At 32.6% G+C, this 18,554-nt stretch overlaps 1 protein-coding gene across 1 annotated transcript; it reads right to left on the bottom strand.

Moving 5' to 3' along the window:
* Positions 1–317: 317 nt before the first annotated feature.
* Positions 318–6,685, bottom strand: LOC140060235 (homeobox protein SIX6-like). The gene is made up of 2 exons (XM_072106360.1): positions 5,891–6,685; positions 318–1,767 (listed from the first exon to the last, which is right to left on the bottom strand). Exons 1-2 carry the CDS (start codon positions 6,574–6,576, stop codon positions 1,599–1,601), a joined length of 855 nt encoding a protein of 284 aa, XP_071962461.1. The 5' UTR covers positions 6,577–6,685; the 3' UTR covers positions 318–1,598.
* Between the last annotated feature and the right edge of the window lie 11,869 nt (positions 6,686–18,554).

Below are 18,554 nucleotides of genomic sequence, written 5' to 3'. Positions count from 1 at the left end.
TATCGAGTATTTCACCAACACTATTTTATTGATAGTATCTGTTAATGTTGTTATCTTTTGTTTCATAATATAGCATGGGTTTTTCCTAAAGAAATGGTAATTCGTCGTTTTGATGTGAACCAACTATTAGGCCTACTCTTGACCTACTCTAGGCCTACCAATTATTTAACTACTCATTGTCCATGTGCGTTCTTCCACTTGTGTTTTCTTTTCTTTTTCTTTTAAGGTATCAGTGTTCTACTTAGTTCAGCTTTTCTTTTTCGCTTCTCTACACTTACTTCATACAAATGCAACAACAAAAAATAACAGAAAATTAGTTATAACTTTTAATATTTTGTGTTTATTTGTAGCAATTATATACTTCTGTACATCGTTATTGACAATAATAAATTACTGTCACTAATTAAAATAATTTATTATCATTTAATGATAATGAAAATTACCGTTTTCGGTGAAAGCTTTTGTTTGCCTGCTTTGTAGGCCTATTTGCAGTGGCATTTAACCCTACAGAATTTTTAATTCAAACCCAAGTTTTACGCCTTAGCAAAGAATATAGGCCTAAATAGTAAAAAAAACTGTTGTATTTTCTCCTTTTATTATCTTTGGCCTTAGACATATTTAAAACATGCTGAATTTAAGCCGTACATCCTAACCTGTACCTTTATATTATTAGCTTTGTTACACTTCAGATATTCTATTTATTATTAAATAGAGTTTATCTATTTTTACCCAAGCCGTTCTTATTTTCCCTTGTACCTGTACTTCACATTAAACAATACATAGGCCTACAGGAATATATAAATAAAATCTTCATTGATATAATAATATATCATCCATGTTTTTAGTTACATGACGAAAGTTGACGCGCAAATGCGCCTTAGCGTCTACGCAAGCGTCTTGGGTATACACAAGCGTCAAGTATGCACAATCGTCGTATTTCTATTCATATACCGGTACGTCACCACCCTGTGGTTTTAACTAATTATACATAATTGTTGATAATTGTATTTGTTGTAATATATTTTTGAAGTGATTGACCCTGATACTATACCATGTAGTAATCACTTAGATTGCTAAAGTTTGTAATAATGTGAATCATAAACATTGTCTATTTAGTAGGCATATGTTTATGTGTGTGACTTGTCCAGTAGTGATCCAATAGATATATATATATATTACATTTTTTATTGTAGGCCCTACACACATAACCATTACATTTCTCAAATTGGTCAAGATATACATTTCGTAACTTTTACCATTACAGTATTTTCTTTAATTTAAGTGTAGCACACTTATCGTAATCTAGAATTACGAGAGTTGTAACATAATTTACTTAGTAAAAATCATTTAGGAATATAGACTTTATGTATAATATTTACAGCATTAATAAAACAAATAATTAACTCTAAAATAATAGGCTTTTATACACAATATAAACAATGCGAGATAGATTTCTTTAAATAAAAAAAAACTCCCTCGAACTGGCAGGAACGGAAAATATTTTAGTTTCCTTATGAAAGCTTTAAATATTTTTTATTCTTTCTGAAGTCTTAAGTTTTACTTGACTTAAATTTCTATTTAAATTGTTCAATGTTCATTTACAATAATTTAGCCCGATGTTCGCTAGGCACAGAGAAGTCAATAGAAGACGTCGGTGAGCTGAGCGGTGAATTTAGTGGATGATTGTGTAAAGATGTTGTACCGTCTGCTAACGAATCAGGCGATCCTGGCGGTGAGCGCGCCGATGCTAGTCCGTGTTGTTGCAACCTAAAAAACACAAAAAATAGGCCTATATTTAATGTTTGAAAACTAAAATAGAGACAATAAATATTTAATTGAATGATTGTATTTCGTACAATCTATATCTTTAGTTACGGTACTAACCATGGATAATTTAGCACTATACTTTTAACATTGCAATTACTAATAACACAGTTATAGAAATTTGTTTCTAAACAAACATGATTGGTCTATGACATCAATTCAACAAATACTATTGTACGAACGTTTGTGCAAAATGCTAGGGGCAAAACACTTCTTTAACGGATTTTCCTATACAAACAATAACACTAACACAACACAATTAAAGATTTTAAATCGACATAATCACGCAATTATATATACATAATTCCTTGATTTCCCAGAGAAACTGCTTGAAACAAACAAAAACAATAATCATTCATTGGAATTGCTATTAATTTTTCTCACTGGAGATTGGAAGTGGATTACATATCTTAATGCATTGATTAACAGCTACTTGGTTGTTATAAGCCAAATGTACAGTTCAAATAATACTTGAAAAGCACAAACATTGCCAGGTCGGATAATGATAACGTTATATTCGCAACATGCTCGGGATTAGCGGCGTAAATCGTGCTAGAGGCAATCTCCAACGCGCGTAATATGGTTTCTCATATGCTGCAGCAAATAGAACAAAGCTCAAATTTCAAACAAGATCTAGAATCGTTTTTATTGTTCTCTAAGAATCGTTGCTTTATTAGCAAACTCAAGTTGTAGACCACCTGAACCCGATACCTCATCCCAAGTATATTATTCAAGTATTTGAATACGAATTTATTCATGAAACGCCTAATAACTCAACAAAACATAAAAGCAGTGAAATTGGATGATGTTTTGGAAACTGCTTTTTTAATACCTGTACTATTATTCTGAAATGTGCTAATTAGTTAGACGCATTATGGGTAATTAAAACATTAATACATTCCACAGAATATAAAACATATAATAAACGTTAAAGCGTATTTTAACAATCTTTGAATTTTTGATAGAGTGGCAATTTGGAATTATAAATATTGGATTTGTTTCAATACAATAAATTTCGATTTTCCTATCTTTTCAATAGGCTTGTATACGTTAGGCCTGTGATAATGCGGTATGTATTTGCGTTGTACAACCCCATAAACATTAACCATTCAAACTCGATTATGCAATTCAGAGGATAATTGTTCATTTAGTAGTCGAGTATTTGGAATATATTCTGTCTTACTTTCAATAAAAACATTAAAAATAGCGGGTAGTCTTCTAGAAACCTATACCTGTGTGCAAGATACCCAGATCGTGGTTAATCCGTTAATACTAAGAATAATACGATAGTCGACATGCAATGATATAACTCTGACGAAGTCCATGGATTGGGATTTGAAACAGACAAAACTATAGCGAGACTCTTTTATCATCTTTCAGGGACAACCTATTACAGTTTTGCAATGATAATGGTGATCATATATCAGATTTTGGTTTAAAAACCTAATTGGTGTCCACAATAGAGGAGAATTTAGAATGTATTGTTAAGTGTGTTCATTTAAAATGCTTTTTAATTGACGGATATTCCGTTAAGTTAATAATCAACGGGTCTTCTTTATATATTGAATGGTGCAATATCACCAATTGTGTTTGTGATTTCCAGTCCCTCGGGGAGTCTTAAAAGGTATACCGATATTAATAACCAGCGTGTACGGCATGGACAACATTGTTCAATACTAAGCAGAGTAATATGGATAAATACATAATTGAGGACTCAGTTGTACCATTTCATATTATTAATATAGGCCTAGGCTGTAGTTTGGAAGTTAACAAATTTGCCTTTTGATTAATATCGTTAACGCATTGTATGCCTAATATTATTATACGGTAGTAAATTTGCCCCAACCAAGACTCAAATAGATTATTTATTGATACGCAGGTATTCCTAATTAGAACATACGGTAATTTATGAATGAACGATTGTTTGATGCCAATTTATTTAAATCTTAGGCCATATAATAAATATTTACCAAAAAAACATGTTTTGCACAGTTAAATAGATTGTATAAGTTAGAGCACATGAAGAATTCAGTGCTAAATATTATTTAAACATAAACAATGTAGGCCTATACTGATAGGCCTATACGCGGTTTTGTTATTCAAAATAATGAATAAGATAAGACTTCTAAGGCAAAATGGGTGAAATTGAATAATAACTTATTATTTTTAATGAATGAATTCCGTAAATGAAATAATCTACGTCAGAACCGCTTATCACCGCTCCGCGATGTGGAGACAATTACAATATGAAGCGGGCTAAACATTACTGGCTACGAAATAGTACCGGTAGTTATTAATTAGTTATGAACGAAATAAAAAATACCATTATATAATTATGAGATATTATTATTCGAATTTTAATAGTGGTCTTTAGTAGCTTATAAATTCATTGTTTTATTTCATAATTGTGATTTGTTGTGGTATAGTAATGATGAGTTCAATTGATTTATATTTGGCGGCGAACAAGCGATAACATAATAGGCCTAGTAGTGTACAGCATCAGAAAAGCGTCTAGGCGAATACTGCATACTATTTTGTATCGTATGTTTACAAATTTGCTTATTTAATAATTTAATTAATGATAAGCCTACTGATGAAATTAATAATTATTAACTAATATTTTTGTTTCTGCATTTTAGTTCACAATTTCAATTTCCTGGCCTAAAAATGTAAAATTGAATGATAATATTTTCCTATTATATTATTAATATTAATCAATGTCTATACATTCTTAAATATTTCAGCCACGGCAGAAGGTGAATGAATACAGTATTTAAAATATTAGTGTTAGATATCAGATATATACGGTGTATTTAAAATAGTATCAGATATACGGTAATATTATTGCATTAAAACTAGTAACGTTTGATGTTAGTTATTTACAATGCTATATATTTCATATAAATCAAAGTAGTATAAAAATATAGATAAGGTAAACAAAACTAATTTAAATGTTATAATATATTATTTTGTATTTTAATATTTTGTTGTAATAATTAACACGTTGTAGAGTATTAAATCGCTCTTAAGCCCGTGGTCTTACAATTAAGATCAATTGACATGTAAATTGTCAAATACGACTCTACGTAAGTTAAAACAACAAACTAAAGTGAACCGTTATTGCAATAGATTGGTTAAAACAACACGTTGAGTATCTTAGATTATTTGAATTTTTGAATTATTAGAAATTAAATGGTGATATAGTTTCAGCTTGTAAATGTTTTATAGTAAAATTTAGAATTGTTTATAACACATTTTTTTAATGGAAATATTTTAACGCAAACATGTAAAAACAAATTTGTAATCTATCTATTGTTATAGGCCTATATTAAATTATAATTATCACAATATTTTAGGTTACATTACAAAATTAAAATTATTTAGGCCTAAATTTGAAATTGAATTTTGTCAATTTGCTGTAATGTAAAAATGTATCAAATAAATATACTAGTAGGCCTACTGTATAAACTTAACAAATGCTCTTCAGTTTCTGTCGAAATACTAAAACAAATCTTTTTTTTTTCGTTTTCAATATATAATATTAGATTAATTGATGTATATAAATGTTTAAGTTATGTAGGTTAATATCTCAATCGTTTATTATACATTATTACTTGTGGTTAATTAACTATCTTAATAAAACGGCATTACTTCCTAGAGGAAATGGTAGAATAGGGAACATTGAGTGCTGCAGGATATAAATCAACCGAGCGAAATGCCTAGCAAAGATATTACAGCAATCACTATAGGAACTTAGTTTTTCTAAACTTGTACCAATATATTGTTCGTAAATCGAAGGATAATAACAAAATACCGGTTTCTATTTTCTTACGGTTTCCTCATTACAGGAAATAACAAATGTGTATAAACATAAAAGTCATTGATATTAGGAGCCGGACTGACAGATTCAATAGTGAATGAAAACTGCAGCCTGGAGCAAAAGGGTTAAAAATAACAAAAATCGTGTATGTTTAGGTAACAGAGAGGTAAGCGACCTGCAACAAGATTTTTGAGTGTTGACAACTGAATATAAGGAGAGAAAGCCTCGTGGGCCTAGAACTCTTACCTATTTTTTGCTGCCGCTGCTCTGTCTCTCTGCCTCCTGTTCTTGAACCAGTTTCCAACTTGTGTCGGTGTGAGTCCTGTTGCATGTGCTAATTCTCTCTTTTTAGTGGGGTTTGGATAAGGGTCCTGTAGATACCATTCTCTTAGTAAACTTCTTGTTCTTTCCTTAAAACAATGTGTTTTCTGTTCACCGTCCCATATCGTGCGAGGAAGGGGGAACTTCTTTCGTACTCTGTATTTGTCAACTGGTCCTAACGGTCTCCCTCTCAGTTTTTCTGCTTCTTGATAATGTGCTTCTAACCACATTGCTTGTAATTTGGAATGAGAGTCTTTCGTGAATCGGTGATTTTCTAAAATATGATAAAGTTCTCGGAAGTTGCCATGATGAAAAGAAACGACGGCCCTGGCTCGTAGAACACTTTCGTGTTTACTTAATGCTTCACACGTACTTGGAGCTACTGGTAAAGACCACAAAAATCTTGCAAGTCTCTCAGTATCCCCACTTTCTTCTAAAGTCTCACAAACACTAGCTATTTGGCTTGGAGAAAAGCTCAGTGTCGGGAAAGCAGGCATCGGGAACATCATCGGGGCTGCGGTGGTCGGGAGGTAGTTACTCAGACTCACTGCTGCGGGCTGAGTAAGTGGCGCGGTTACTACGCTATCGTGATAAAGTCTCATTCCTACCATCTAGTTAGTCCCACTTCAACGTATCACTGGGGTGTGTCTGTCGTAGTAAAGAAGTGTCAGTTTTTATCAGGTAGGCCTATGACACAACCCATAGTATCACTTGGCTCATTCACTGCATTAGTTGCCTAAATGGGCTTCGATTGGCTTACAGGTAATTTGTTATATCGTTTCCTTAGTGACCATGTCAATCAATGTCAATTCTGCCAATCAGTGGCGTAATGAACAAAAGATCTAGCGCATGGGTTGGCTGACTTACAGTACCAATTACGGTGAATAACAGAAAAGCGCCTCTGTTGTCTAATACGACGAGAAATAAGATGCTGTAAATTCGCGAATTTTTATGTAAGGATGGTCTCTTTGAATGCGTTATATTTTCACATGGTGTCATTACAGTGACACGTTACACATCACAACTTTATTTATTTTATTTTTCTTTTGACGTTGTGAAAAAAACAATAGGCGTTGAATTTGTATTTGGTGTTAAACATGGATATGATGATCATTATCATGGTGATAACGATAATGATATCATTATCATGGTGATAACGATAATGATATCATCAGTTGTATAGGTATACGGTAATTTCTAAAGAACCGTTAATGACGTCATAATTTAAAAGGTATTTAGTAGTTCGTTCGGTGACTATTATGATGATTATATATATATATATATATATATATATCAAATACGTTAAAACAGCCTCAATATAGATTTATTTTTACATGTTTCGGGCATAGCCCATCATCAGGCTGTGCCCGAAACATCTATATTGAGGCAGTTTTAACTTATTTGATCTTGATTTTTTTCTATATCCGGCCTATGCAGCTCTTTGATTTATATATATATATATATATATATAGATCCAAAGGCAAATTACTGAAAAAAATGACAATGCTGTGGGTATCAGTGGCTGGATCTCAATGGAGATACAAAAATAAAAAGCGAAAAGCTAAATCAAAACGATAAAGTAAACAGCCAGAAAAGTTAGCAGAGCTTTCGGGCAACACTAGCCCTTCATCAGTGAAAGTATATATATATATATATATATATATATATATATATATATAAACACAACAGGCATAGAAATAAATTCCAAACCGCCCGGTGATACACTGAAAATTTTTTAATTAATATTTGGAACGATAAAGATGAGGAAATCTGGGAGAATGAGAAAAAGTCGCCCCAACCGAGACTCGAACAATATATATATTTTTTGGTGGTAGTGGCATTTTTGTCATTCTTTATTACACCACACATAAGGAAATACTCTTTACTGTAGAATATAAAAAATAAATACTTTTTACTCTTAAAGATGTATTGTCCCCAAAAAACATGAAAAATGAAGATTAATTAAATCAGACTTTGAATGTGTTATTTTGTAGTTTTAATAAAGTTAATCACTGTCGTAGAAAAAAAACCTGGAAAAATGTGTTGTTTCACTTATAAAATGACAAAATAAACGGTTAAATTCAACCAAAAACCCATGGCTGGCAGCCAATTTGCCCATTTTTTGCTTTAAAGTACGTTTTTTTTCAGGTAAATACATTTTTTTCGATCCAATTTTTGGTCAAAGTGGATAAATATTAGGTTACATTAAAATGGCATATTCAGCAAAAAATTTGTTAAGAATTATTTTTTCAGGGGGACAATACATCTTTTAATAGTAAGCCTATAAAATTTAGTTTAGGCCCTACAGTTTTTTTTTTAAATATACTTAATTCCTTATCGTCATTCTACATACCGTAGCTAGTCTAATGTAAAACTAATGAGTAATGATACTCTTTATCGTATGCTATGTTATTACTCAACAAAATATACAACACTTCGTGTGCTATTACTGTAGGAATATACAACTATATAACAATTGGTATGAATGTTAGTAGATTCATTAAAAAAAGACAAATATAGCAAAATATGATTACACATTGTTTTCCTAATGAAGTTGCTTATTATATTAGACACATCGTTATGACGTCTTTTGATAAAGCTAAACTTGACAACAACAATCCAATCCAACCCTGAGGCATTCGGAAATTGCTGTATTGTATAGTAAATTTTTACAGGTTAGTTCAGTTTATTGGAACGACAACTGAACAATTATTACAACATTATATCTTACATAAATAATTATATTAATATTTATAAAAAATGATCAAGCAAATGAGTATTTTGCAACAGATGATCATGAACAATTTAGGAATATTAATATGAATGTATCAACCTTATTTATCTTAATCGTTGGCTATTATCTCGTTGATGAGCATTTCCACAATGATGGGATAAGTATATCTTTTTAAACGTGAAACAGGTGGAAACAAATAATGCTTTACGTATCAAACGTTACGAATTCGTTTGACCCAAATGTTAAAGATATATTGTCCCCCTAAACATTTTTTTGTTGTTGAATATGCCATTTTAATGTCACATAATAGTTATTCATTTTGACCAAAAACTGGATCGAAAAAAATTACTTTCCTGAAAAAAATGTGTAATTTAAAGCAAGTCTGATTTGATCTTCATTTTTCAGGTTTTTGAGAGACAGAACATCTTTAGGCCTAACATTTGAAGCATTTAAAGAAATAAATTATTTATGCTATTAAAGAAATTGTTCTGTAACACGGATACTACAAGACCACAATCTTTAAACATTCAATGAAAGTAATTGTAATAATTGGATTTGTTTATTAATTTATCATAAATAAATTAATTCTCACTGGAATAACATTCAAACCAAACAGATCGCCGTCGTGAACAATGCCTTCGAACCAATAAGGAAAACTTTCACTGTCGATAGGTGGCGGTGTGCACAATAACATTTCCGATTACGGTGTAATGGTTGAACACTCATTTCAGTTGACTTGGATTATGACGCAAACGATATTATCGGTGAATTCTTTTATGTAACTTATATTATATCTTTGTATAAATGTTTAAAATATTAAATATAACAATACGATCCTGAAACAATTCTTAATTAAATTTATATAATATAGGCCAAACGATTACTACTTATATATATTTAATCAAATAAAAATCAGATTATAACCTAGGCTTATATTGACGTATTATTCAAAACAAATTATAAATAAAATGTCAGAAAATCGATGTAAAAATATGTTGTTTAAAAGTGATTTTTCAAGCAAAAGTAAAATAAAGCAACAAATAACATTACACATATTCATTAATATTAATTCTTTAACCCCTTTCACACCGACTAGAAAACTCCGGACAGTGTAAACAACATCGGGTGGAATTTTGTGTGGTGTGCACCCCGTGTGGTTAAACTTTGACGTTTTGATTGTGTGAAAGGGGGATACGACTTCTTATTTGAATTGGGATATGCATGTGATACAAAATGTATCTTTTTTTTTTATTTTCCGAACTAATAATAAACTCAAGTTTCACCAGTTACAAACATTACACAATGATGAAATGAATATTCGACTACTTAACATATTACGAAATGTGAAAAAGCTGTGTATCGGGCTTCTGAAGAAATAGGCCTAAGTCCAGTAATTAATGTGTTTCATTATGAACAAATGTATAGATATAAAGAACACATTTCAGTAATCAACTGAAGCCTTCTTTTTAGTCGCATGCAAACGCGACCCTACAGCTCACTATGTCGGTCAGTTGGTCGGTAAACACTCAAATTTGAGCACGCAACTGCAGCCATGTATGTGGCCTTGTTTTTTTAAATAATGGTAACATAACGCAACGTCACACAATAAGCCAGTTTAAGGTTTTATGTTTTTCCATTTCCTTTCGAAGCCATAGACCTATCACCAGACAATCAAGAGTTCCAGTTCAAATCTGGTAGTACAAATATTTGATTTGTGCTAAATCTGATAATTATTTGTTTTTAATATTCAAATTTACTAATGGGTATGAAATAAACTCTCTAAATGGAGGTATTATTAGAAAATATGTAGGCCTACTAAAGGAACCCTATAATGGTGTGCAAACCTTTGTATCTCCACATCTGGTGTAAAACTAAATTAAAACTAAAGAACTGGAACTTAATCATCCAGTAATGCAACACGCATAGACACTAAGTATAGGTCTTCTCAAACAGGCTCCCTAAAACAGCCCATGTTTGTTTCGATTTTAATTGAAAACTGAATTTCTTGCTTCAATGATTTGATCGAAATTATGAAATGCAATCCGACGCCGTTGTATAGTTAAGTGTGAGATATCTTGTAGTTTAAATGATTAATTAACAGCAGTTAAAAACTGTAAATTATTTGCATTAATATCGACGTTAATATATCCTTAACTAACTGGTCTTGTTATCTCAACTAACAATAGTTTTAATAGACTCGCACTGAATATTAGGGAAACACAATTACGCTGGTCAATAGAGCTTTTGTTAAAAATCATGTATGGCAGAGTGTAATAGGTTTGTTTACACGTGTTTTGCTAAGTTTTATATTGTCTTGTATGTATATTGTAACAAGCAATGGAGCCTAGTAGATGATTTTATGTTTGCAGTCTACTTGTGTTCATGATACTTTACGCTTAATTACTTTATATCACAGCCATGACTAACTTTAAAAGGACTACATTGTAGATCTGTTGCGTTCTCTCAATAGACTTGCCAAACCGCGTATATTCGGCGTCAACACTGACACTGCCAATCACCAATTCAGTAGGCTATCTTAATTATAATTATTTTGTAACAACTGCAAATGAACCTATATTGCTACAGTTGGTATGAGAATCAGTTTGCTGTGAAATTGTTTCAATTTCAAGCTTACAATATTAAGTCAATACCAAAATGGAAATAGTGTGTTTGAAACGCAACAGGGGTTCGTTTTGTCGTTTGTTAGTTTTCATTAATCTGCTGTCATTGCTCCTTAATCGTTAGCAAGGATTTATCGCTATTCTATCACATATTAAGAATTCACTTGATTGACATACGTCTACCTATCATAATCGCTAAAGCTTTTTCAAAATAAATTGGCATGACACCATTAGGCTATAGATTATATTTTGTTAACACCACTGCTACTTCAGATTAAAATACACGCAATGAATGATCTTTTAGTGTTGCTGCATTGATATGAACGTTTTTGTGTAGGTCTACCCATACTTCACTATCACGACACATTTTCATTAAAACATTCTTGTTTGCCATAACTGCTAATCAGAATTTGGAATAGAACGTTGTATTGTTATTTGTTTGTTTGAGTTTTTTTGCAGCCAGGTTATACAATGTGATAATTTAGGAAATCCATATTTTTATGTTTTTTTTTATCTATTGGGAATGGTATATCTGCATTAGGGACAATGCATAGTTAAAAAGGGGAGGGTGTAACCCAGTGCAAAATCCCAAATGACAGGGAACCATAATATAAAGTGCAGCGATTCTATTCTGTGCATTTGGCTATGCTACACTGGCGAAACTTGTTCCCCGCCGACGATCACTTTAAACTCTCATACTCTGTTATCTTATTTGTTCAGTATAGGCCTACCTACACATTTACGACTTAAAATCTTTTGTTTTATATTATATTTTTATGTTTAAGAATATGAGAAAGTATATGATATGTATGTGCGTACCGTACCATATAGAAATCCTTTGTTAAGGACATCATAAGGTCAACAGCAGCAGCAGAAGAAGCAGCCAAAAATCCTCAACATAACAAATTATCATAGCTTGCACATTAATTCACTCACACTTTCATTATATACCATTGAATATGTAAAGTGTGTCTACTTGTTGTCTATTTTGTTTTGCAAGTGATTCTAGTATAATTGGACTCTCGTTAATAAAATCAATGATAATTTTGTTATTATCGACGTAATTGTTATTAAATATACCTGATTCTGTGCAGGGGCGTCAATCTTTAGCTGCGCGCAAGAGCGACTTTAAATGGTCGCTAAGTGGATAAATATGACGCAATTGGCGCCAAAGGATGCTTTGATGCCAGCCCCCTGACATTGTCTGTTCTTGAGAGTCTGGGAGATGCTGTGATACCAGGGGGAGAGCTGCTTATTCCAGATCTTATGTCTCCTCATTCATATAATAATTATACGATCAATGCGAAATGTTTGTTTCTGATCTTAAAATGTTTCTATTATAATGTTTTATGTTTGTTAATATAGTAATTGTTGTACATAGCATGGAGTTTTACCTTTAAGGTTACTTTCAGTATAATTCAGTTTAGAATCAGATACAACTACATATATACTTTTAGGCTAATAGTCTTTTTCTGTCGTGGTGACTCTTAAAAGAATGAGTTCATTACGTGATGTAGGATTATGAACTATGGTTCCCACTAGGACGCAACGCAATGACGTAAGTGCAAGTGAGTTGACCAATCACAAAAGTCAAATTGTAGTGCGCTTTCCAAATGGGAACTAAGCTTTAAAATGTCGCCGAATATATATGTCTAATCTATCCCTGATGCAAATAATAAAGTAAAGGCCTACAACAAATCCTAACAATTTACTTACATTTTACTTTTTTTCTCTTTTGTGGTTAACCATCACCTCTATTCATTCAATCTTTCATACATATTATTTTATTCACATTTCATTTTCATACATTAAATTTCCGTTTTCTACTTTTATCGTTATTTTCTGATTTTTACACTTTTAACCTTTATACATTTTGTTTTGATTATGAATACAAATAACATAAAAATCTACGCCTCATTTTGTACATGATATAATACATTTTAAAAGACAGTATATTTTGGAAACGTATGTAATTTGTTTGTAATAAATGTAAACTTTCTTATTTACATTATTCATTATTTGGGGGCCGGGGGAATGTTCGAACTGACTGACATACACAAATAAGGTAACCAAACATCTTATCCCATTTGTCTAATGATCTGGAAAGATTGTGTCTAGCCTAGTTGATTAAAAGTGTCATGCTGGTATTCCATGTTCATTTAATAAACTCAAGAATTGTCAATCTAACTTGAAAACAAGCAAATAAATTGCTAAACATCTACTGACAATTAGATAAGGTGTAAACTGATCCTAAATTAATTGGTGATACCTTAACACAATAGAATACGAGAAGATAGTACAGGCCAACAAATTATACAAAACAGTGATGTTTATTTTTTCTCCTAAATGACTTTTAATTATGTTTTTACGACTCATTTGGTAACGTGGGCCATTAGCAAGGACATGTCGTTTTTCGGATATTTTAAAATCTACAGTGATAACATTTGACAAGTTCTCAAAAACTGGAATTAAACTAAATGCATCTGAATTTGTAATATTTATTAATAACTTACTTAAAAAAAGTTCAAAATGTATCTTAGAAATTAAACAAAAGAAAGAAAAGATTGTCGGACAAAAGAATAATAATATTATAAGCGAATGGTCTTCTTGATTTCTCTTATAATCAAGGCTATAAGACTAACCAAACACGGTAAATGTATTTTTGCAAAGCTTCCGTAAATCCGCAGCGGGTTTTTACCCCAGTATTCTGAAATTAAAGATATAACTTTAGAAGCAAAGCTACAATACACCAACACGCGATGCTAAGAAGCAATCAAATAATGTAGAATACGAGTCAATTAATTACCACAGTCAAAGCAAGGTCGCTCAAGCTATAGAAACACAACATCTATCATCTTCTTAACAGCTGATACCAAACTTGAAACAACCAAACGTAACATCTTAGAAAAAATAAACCTCTTGAAATTCAATAGAACGTATACACTATGATTAAAGCTCTGGCAGTGAAGATATCTTGAAAAAGATCACCCTGCTGTACATCGCGGGCATTGTGATTATACAGCGCTCGTTCAACATAGCTTTGAGTGCTGGTTAATTGTATATCAAATTTCAATCAAAGATTCTATTCACTTAAATTGCATAAAATAAAGGCGAAGGCACAAACACAAATCATGTATCCTGTTCACATCGCTCGTTATCTTTGTACTATTCGTTTTGTAACGAACTTACCATTACATAGGCCTAGCATTTACTCCATTCTTTTATTTTAGAAATTTCTTTCTAAAAATCTGGGCTTAGTCGTCAAAGGCTCTTGATTTGTGTCTATAGGCCTACGTGATTTTAATAATGTATTTGAGTGCGCTTTTGGGATCCTAAATATATGCACAGTGGTCGAACAAACTTTTCCTACGGCTTCTATAACTTTAGAAAGAATGGTATAAGGAGAGATAATGATCTTAGGTGTTTTTTTTCAGTTATGTATCTTAGCATGAGTTCCGACTAAATTCTTTTTCATATTGTTATTTAAACCTAGGTGTTCTGGGTATATACCAGTGTTAAACAATGAAGGTATTGTTATAGACGTACGTGTAACTAACGCTCAACAAGCCCACTGCCAACATGTGGTCGTTTGACACAACACTAATTGGAAAAAATTTCAATAAACAATGTGATTATCTCGCTCATGATTGTAAACTAAATAAGCCTACTCATTAATGTTTAAGAAGTTAATACATGTTCTAGTGATTTTCTACACAATGTCAGTTTTAATGAATCATCACCAATACTTTATTTCTTTCTTTCCGACCTTGCTTTCTATGAAGTTTCTAAAGATTTAATACGTTTAGTTGTTGTCGTTATGTTACCATGGCGCCCTCTACAGGGGTTCTTTGCTTGTTGCGAGGGTTGAATTGTGTTCGTTTGAATTGAGACTATATGATGATACATGACCTGATAAGCTGGATTCTATCCAATGAGAAAATTGAAGATCAAATAAAATACGTACGACTTTAATACAATAGATTTGTAAATCAGAAACATTTCATCATTGTTTTCGTATTGTAGTAATGGATCATGGATGATCAGATCATTGACAAAACAATTGTCCATCCATGAAATTAAAAATGTTTTAATTTTCTCGAACGACCCTGATTGCGCGTTGTTGAACATACAAAAATTAGGCTATTTTAAATAATTTAATGAATATTTTTTATGGAAAAGATAACTTTATTTGTGAAGTTGTTGCATTCCTTATAGTATGGTAGTAGGCCCTACAGTACAACGTCTTTCCCTAAGACGCGAGAGTATAGAAAACAACAAAAGATATCTACGGTAGAGGTCGCACTATAAACAGATACTGTAGTTGATTTCTTCTTTGTACATATACGCGTGGTACAAGTTATCAACATTGTGTGTCTGTTGAATTGAGCCTAGCCTAACTTACGTTTCAAAGTTAGAGGGCGCTATTTAGATTTTCTTAAATTTTTGTTCAAAATGCTATTTTTGCTATTATGATGCTGAAGTATAAAGGAAGCTCAGTTATGTGTAATATATTTTTTATGCAATTATAAACAATTGCGAGGTATATATGATATACACACGGAAGACCATAGAGATATTATAGTTCACTATAATATCTCTATGGGAAGACACAAATGGGCAAGGGCGGGTGGTTTTCTCCCTCATCTGCTGTACACGCCGGAAACTATAATAGGCCTAGGTCTAGGCAAACTCGATTTTTGTTGTTATTATTATGATTTACACAAGTGGTAGTACTATAGACAAATTTATGGTTTTTTTTTATATTTTAGTTAGGCCTACACATTCTACATAGGTATGAGCACATTGCCGCAATACCTTAGGATTGAATAAAATGAAGTACACGAGTCTGTATTTATAAATTTGCAGGCAGCGCCCTCTATTTTAGTTATGAGTTTTGAAACCACAACATCAGAGTCATTTTTATTGTGTTTTTCTTTATTTGCAAACACAAATAGAATTAGGGGTAATAAAAACACATCATACATACTTGACGGTATATTTCTGATATTACATTTTTTTTATAATTTTGTTTTTAATTCTCAGATTCATTGCGTTTACTTGACAACTACATGAACTAGAACTGTTTTTAGATTTGTGAAAAAGAATTACAATCAAACCACATGTCCAAAAGTGATAGTACGCAGCCGTTATGAATGAGTCATTATCACATAACATGAATGTTGACCAACCCGACGCTAACACAAGTCACCGGACTACAAGTTGATGTCTCCTGGGACCGTCAATACTAGCCGTTCGTGGCTATACGGCCCCGGTCTGGCTTTCCCGAGGCCAGAGGGACGTCAACCACGAGAAACGTTTCAAAATAAATCAGCCGAATAAAGTTCAACTATCCACATTGAACTTTCGCCTCTGTCCATAAAGAATATCCACATACATTTTCAATAAATTTCTTAATGTTGTTCCTTTTCGCCCAGTGAACTCTCGTTAAAAGTGCAAAGGCATGAACAACTATGAAATACAGGGACGTACTTTTCTCTAAAATATATCACCGGGTTCTACTCGTTAAAAATGTACGATAATGATTCACTAGCCCTCAAATATCGGTATTTTATTTTTGTCATTGGACATGTTTATCCAAACTTCAAATGCCTATTTCTTGTCATTTTACGCGTTGGCATTGTACTAGAAATAATGTTTGTGTGCGTGCAAAGGTCTTGGAAACAAGGCCATATACATGGCTGCAGTCGCGTGCTCAAATTTGAGTTAGTGTTTACCGACCGACCAACCGACCGACATAGTGAGCTGTAGAGTCGCGTTTGAATGCGACTAAAAAGTAAAACGCATTTCCTTTAAAATAAGTTACAATCTTACGCGTTTAATCGCAAGTAAAGTGTTGCAATCGGCTCAAACGCGAATTTATTCAATATTTTTAATTTCTAAAAACTGACAAAAGCAAACTAAAAAATGAATTGTTCAATGTGTCATATGTCCCACGTGTGTTACCGTGCTGTACTTATATTTCCTAAACGTACACTTGATTCGCGTCTCTCAAGTACCACCCATTAACGGTAATTCTCGCGACCTACAGTACAACATCACCGAACCTTTCGACAATCACTTGAAAAGGAGATTTCCTCTTTTGTAATATCTTCTAATATCAAGAGGAAACAAATAAGCAAGAACACTCTAAAGAGAGATAAATTAAACAGTTAATATGTGTGTAGCATGCATTTGATCATCACGTTGTGCCGTATTATAGTATATTTTTCACGAGCGTGACTGTGTTGGGTGCGCAATAGTTTTAAGAGTTGTAGATGGCGCTGTTTTGATTTCCCTTGGGTGACATCCTACAGGCGTTTCGATCACACACTAAAGTCCCATGAATGAATTCCAATTGTGGGATGTGACGTCATTTTAAAACCCTTGTTTTTATAGATTTGTTGACGGTCTTTCTACCTGTATTCCCTGCCTGTACCATTAAATACAGTAAATTTGTACTATAAATACGGACGGTAGCTTGTTATGTTTCCTCGTTTGCCCATTTCGTTTTGATAATTTAAACATGGTTGTAACTTGTAGGCCTAAAGCTTTCATTGCATACACCGTGTTAATTATTTGTAATAAATAAAGAACGCACAGATTTTAAATTTTTTAATTGTAATCTTTTTTCTATACTTGTTGGATTGTAAATTTTTTCAGTTGTGTAGACCTACATTTTTAAACGGACAACAGTTGCGATTCGATTTAAACAGAGCCTGAAGCGAATGACACCGGCTCAAACCGTAATAATGTCCATAATTTTCATTTCCCATGAGCTTTATGTACATTTCATGTCACTTGGATTTTGCACGATCTTAATGCCCACGACAATTCGTTCAGTACCACGGATTTCATCCATAATTCTACAAACATGACGATGTTTAAGCCTCTTTAACATTTCATACACGTCCACCAGGCCGTATAAGGTAATGTAGCGACCTTTTGCTCGCCTAACGCCCATCCATCAAAAGCCAATCGGCCAATCCTGGCTAACGGTTATCGAAACCTATTGACCTGGCACGAAGTTTGGTCGCTAGGCGTCTGGATGAGGACGTGCCGAGCTCGTTCAATGGTCTACTCAATGTTCCAGACGCATGCCCTTTGACATTGCCTGGTCCTAAGACCATAAACTGAAATATAAAAAAGTGCAAGATAAATATCAATGTTTTATTCAGACACATTAAAAGGCACAAGTAAACTGACCTTTCACACTGGTATATTAATGGGCACTGCA

Source organism: Antedon mediterranea, chromosome 10 (assembly GCF_964355755.1).
Source record: "Antedon mediterranea chromosome 10, ecAntMedi1.1, whole genome shotgun sequence".
Taxonomy (NCBI): Eukaryota; Metazoa; Echinodermata; class Crinoidea; order Comatulida; family Antedonidae; genus Antedon; species Antedon mediterranea.
Note: the sequence above shows the minus strand (reverse complement) of the source record. Positions and strands in the feature narration are given on the sequence as shown.

Excerpts from the sequence above, each read along its gene's own strand:
- LOC140060235 (XM_072106360.1), bottom strand. The coding sequence starts at position 6,576 with ATGGTAGGAATGAGACTTTATCACGATAGCGTAGTAACCGCGCCACTT. Across the intron at positions 1,768-5,890 it reads GCAGCGGCAGCAAAAAATAG|GTTGCAACAACACGGACTAG; the intron begins GTAAGAGTTCTA and ends TGTGTTTTTTAG.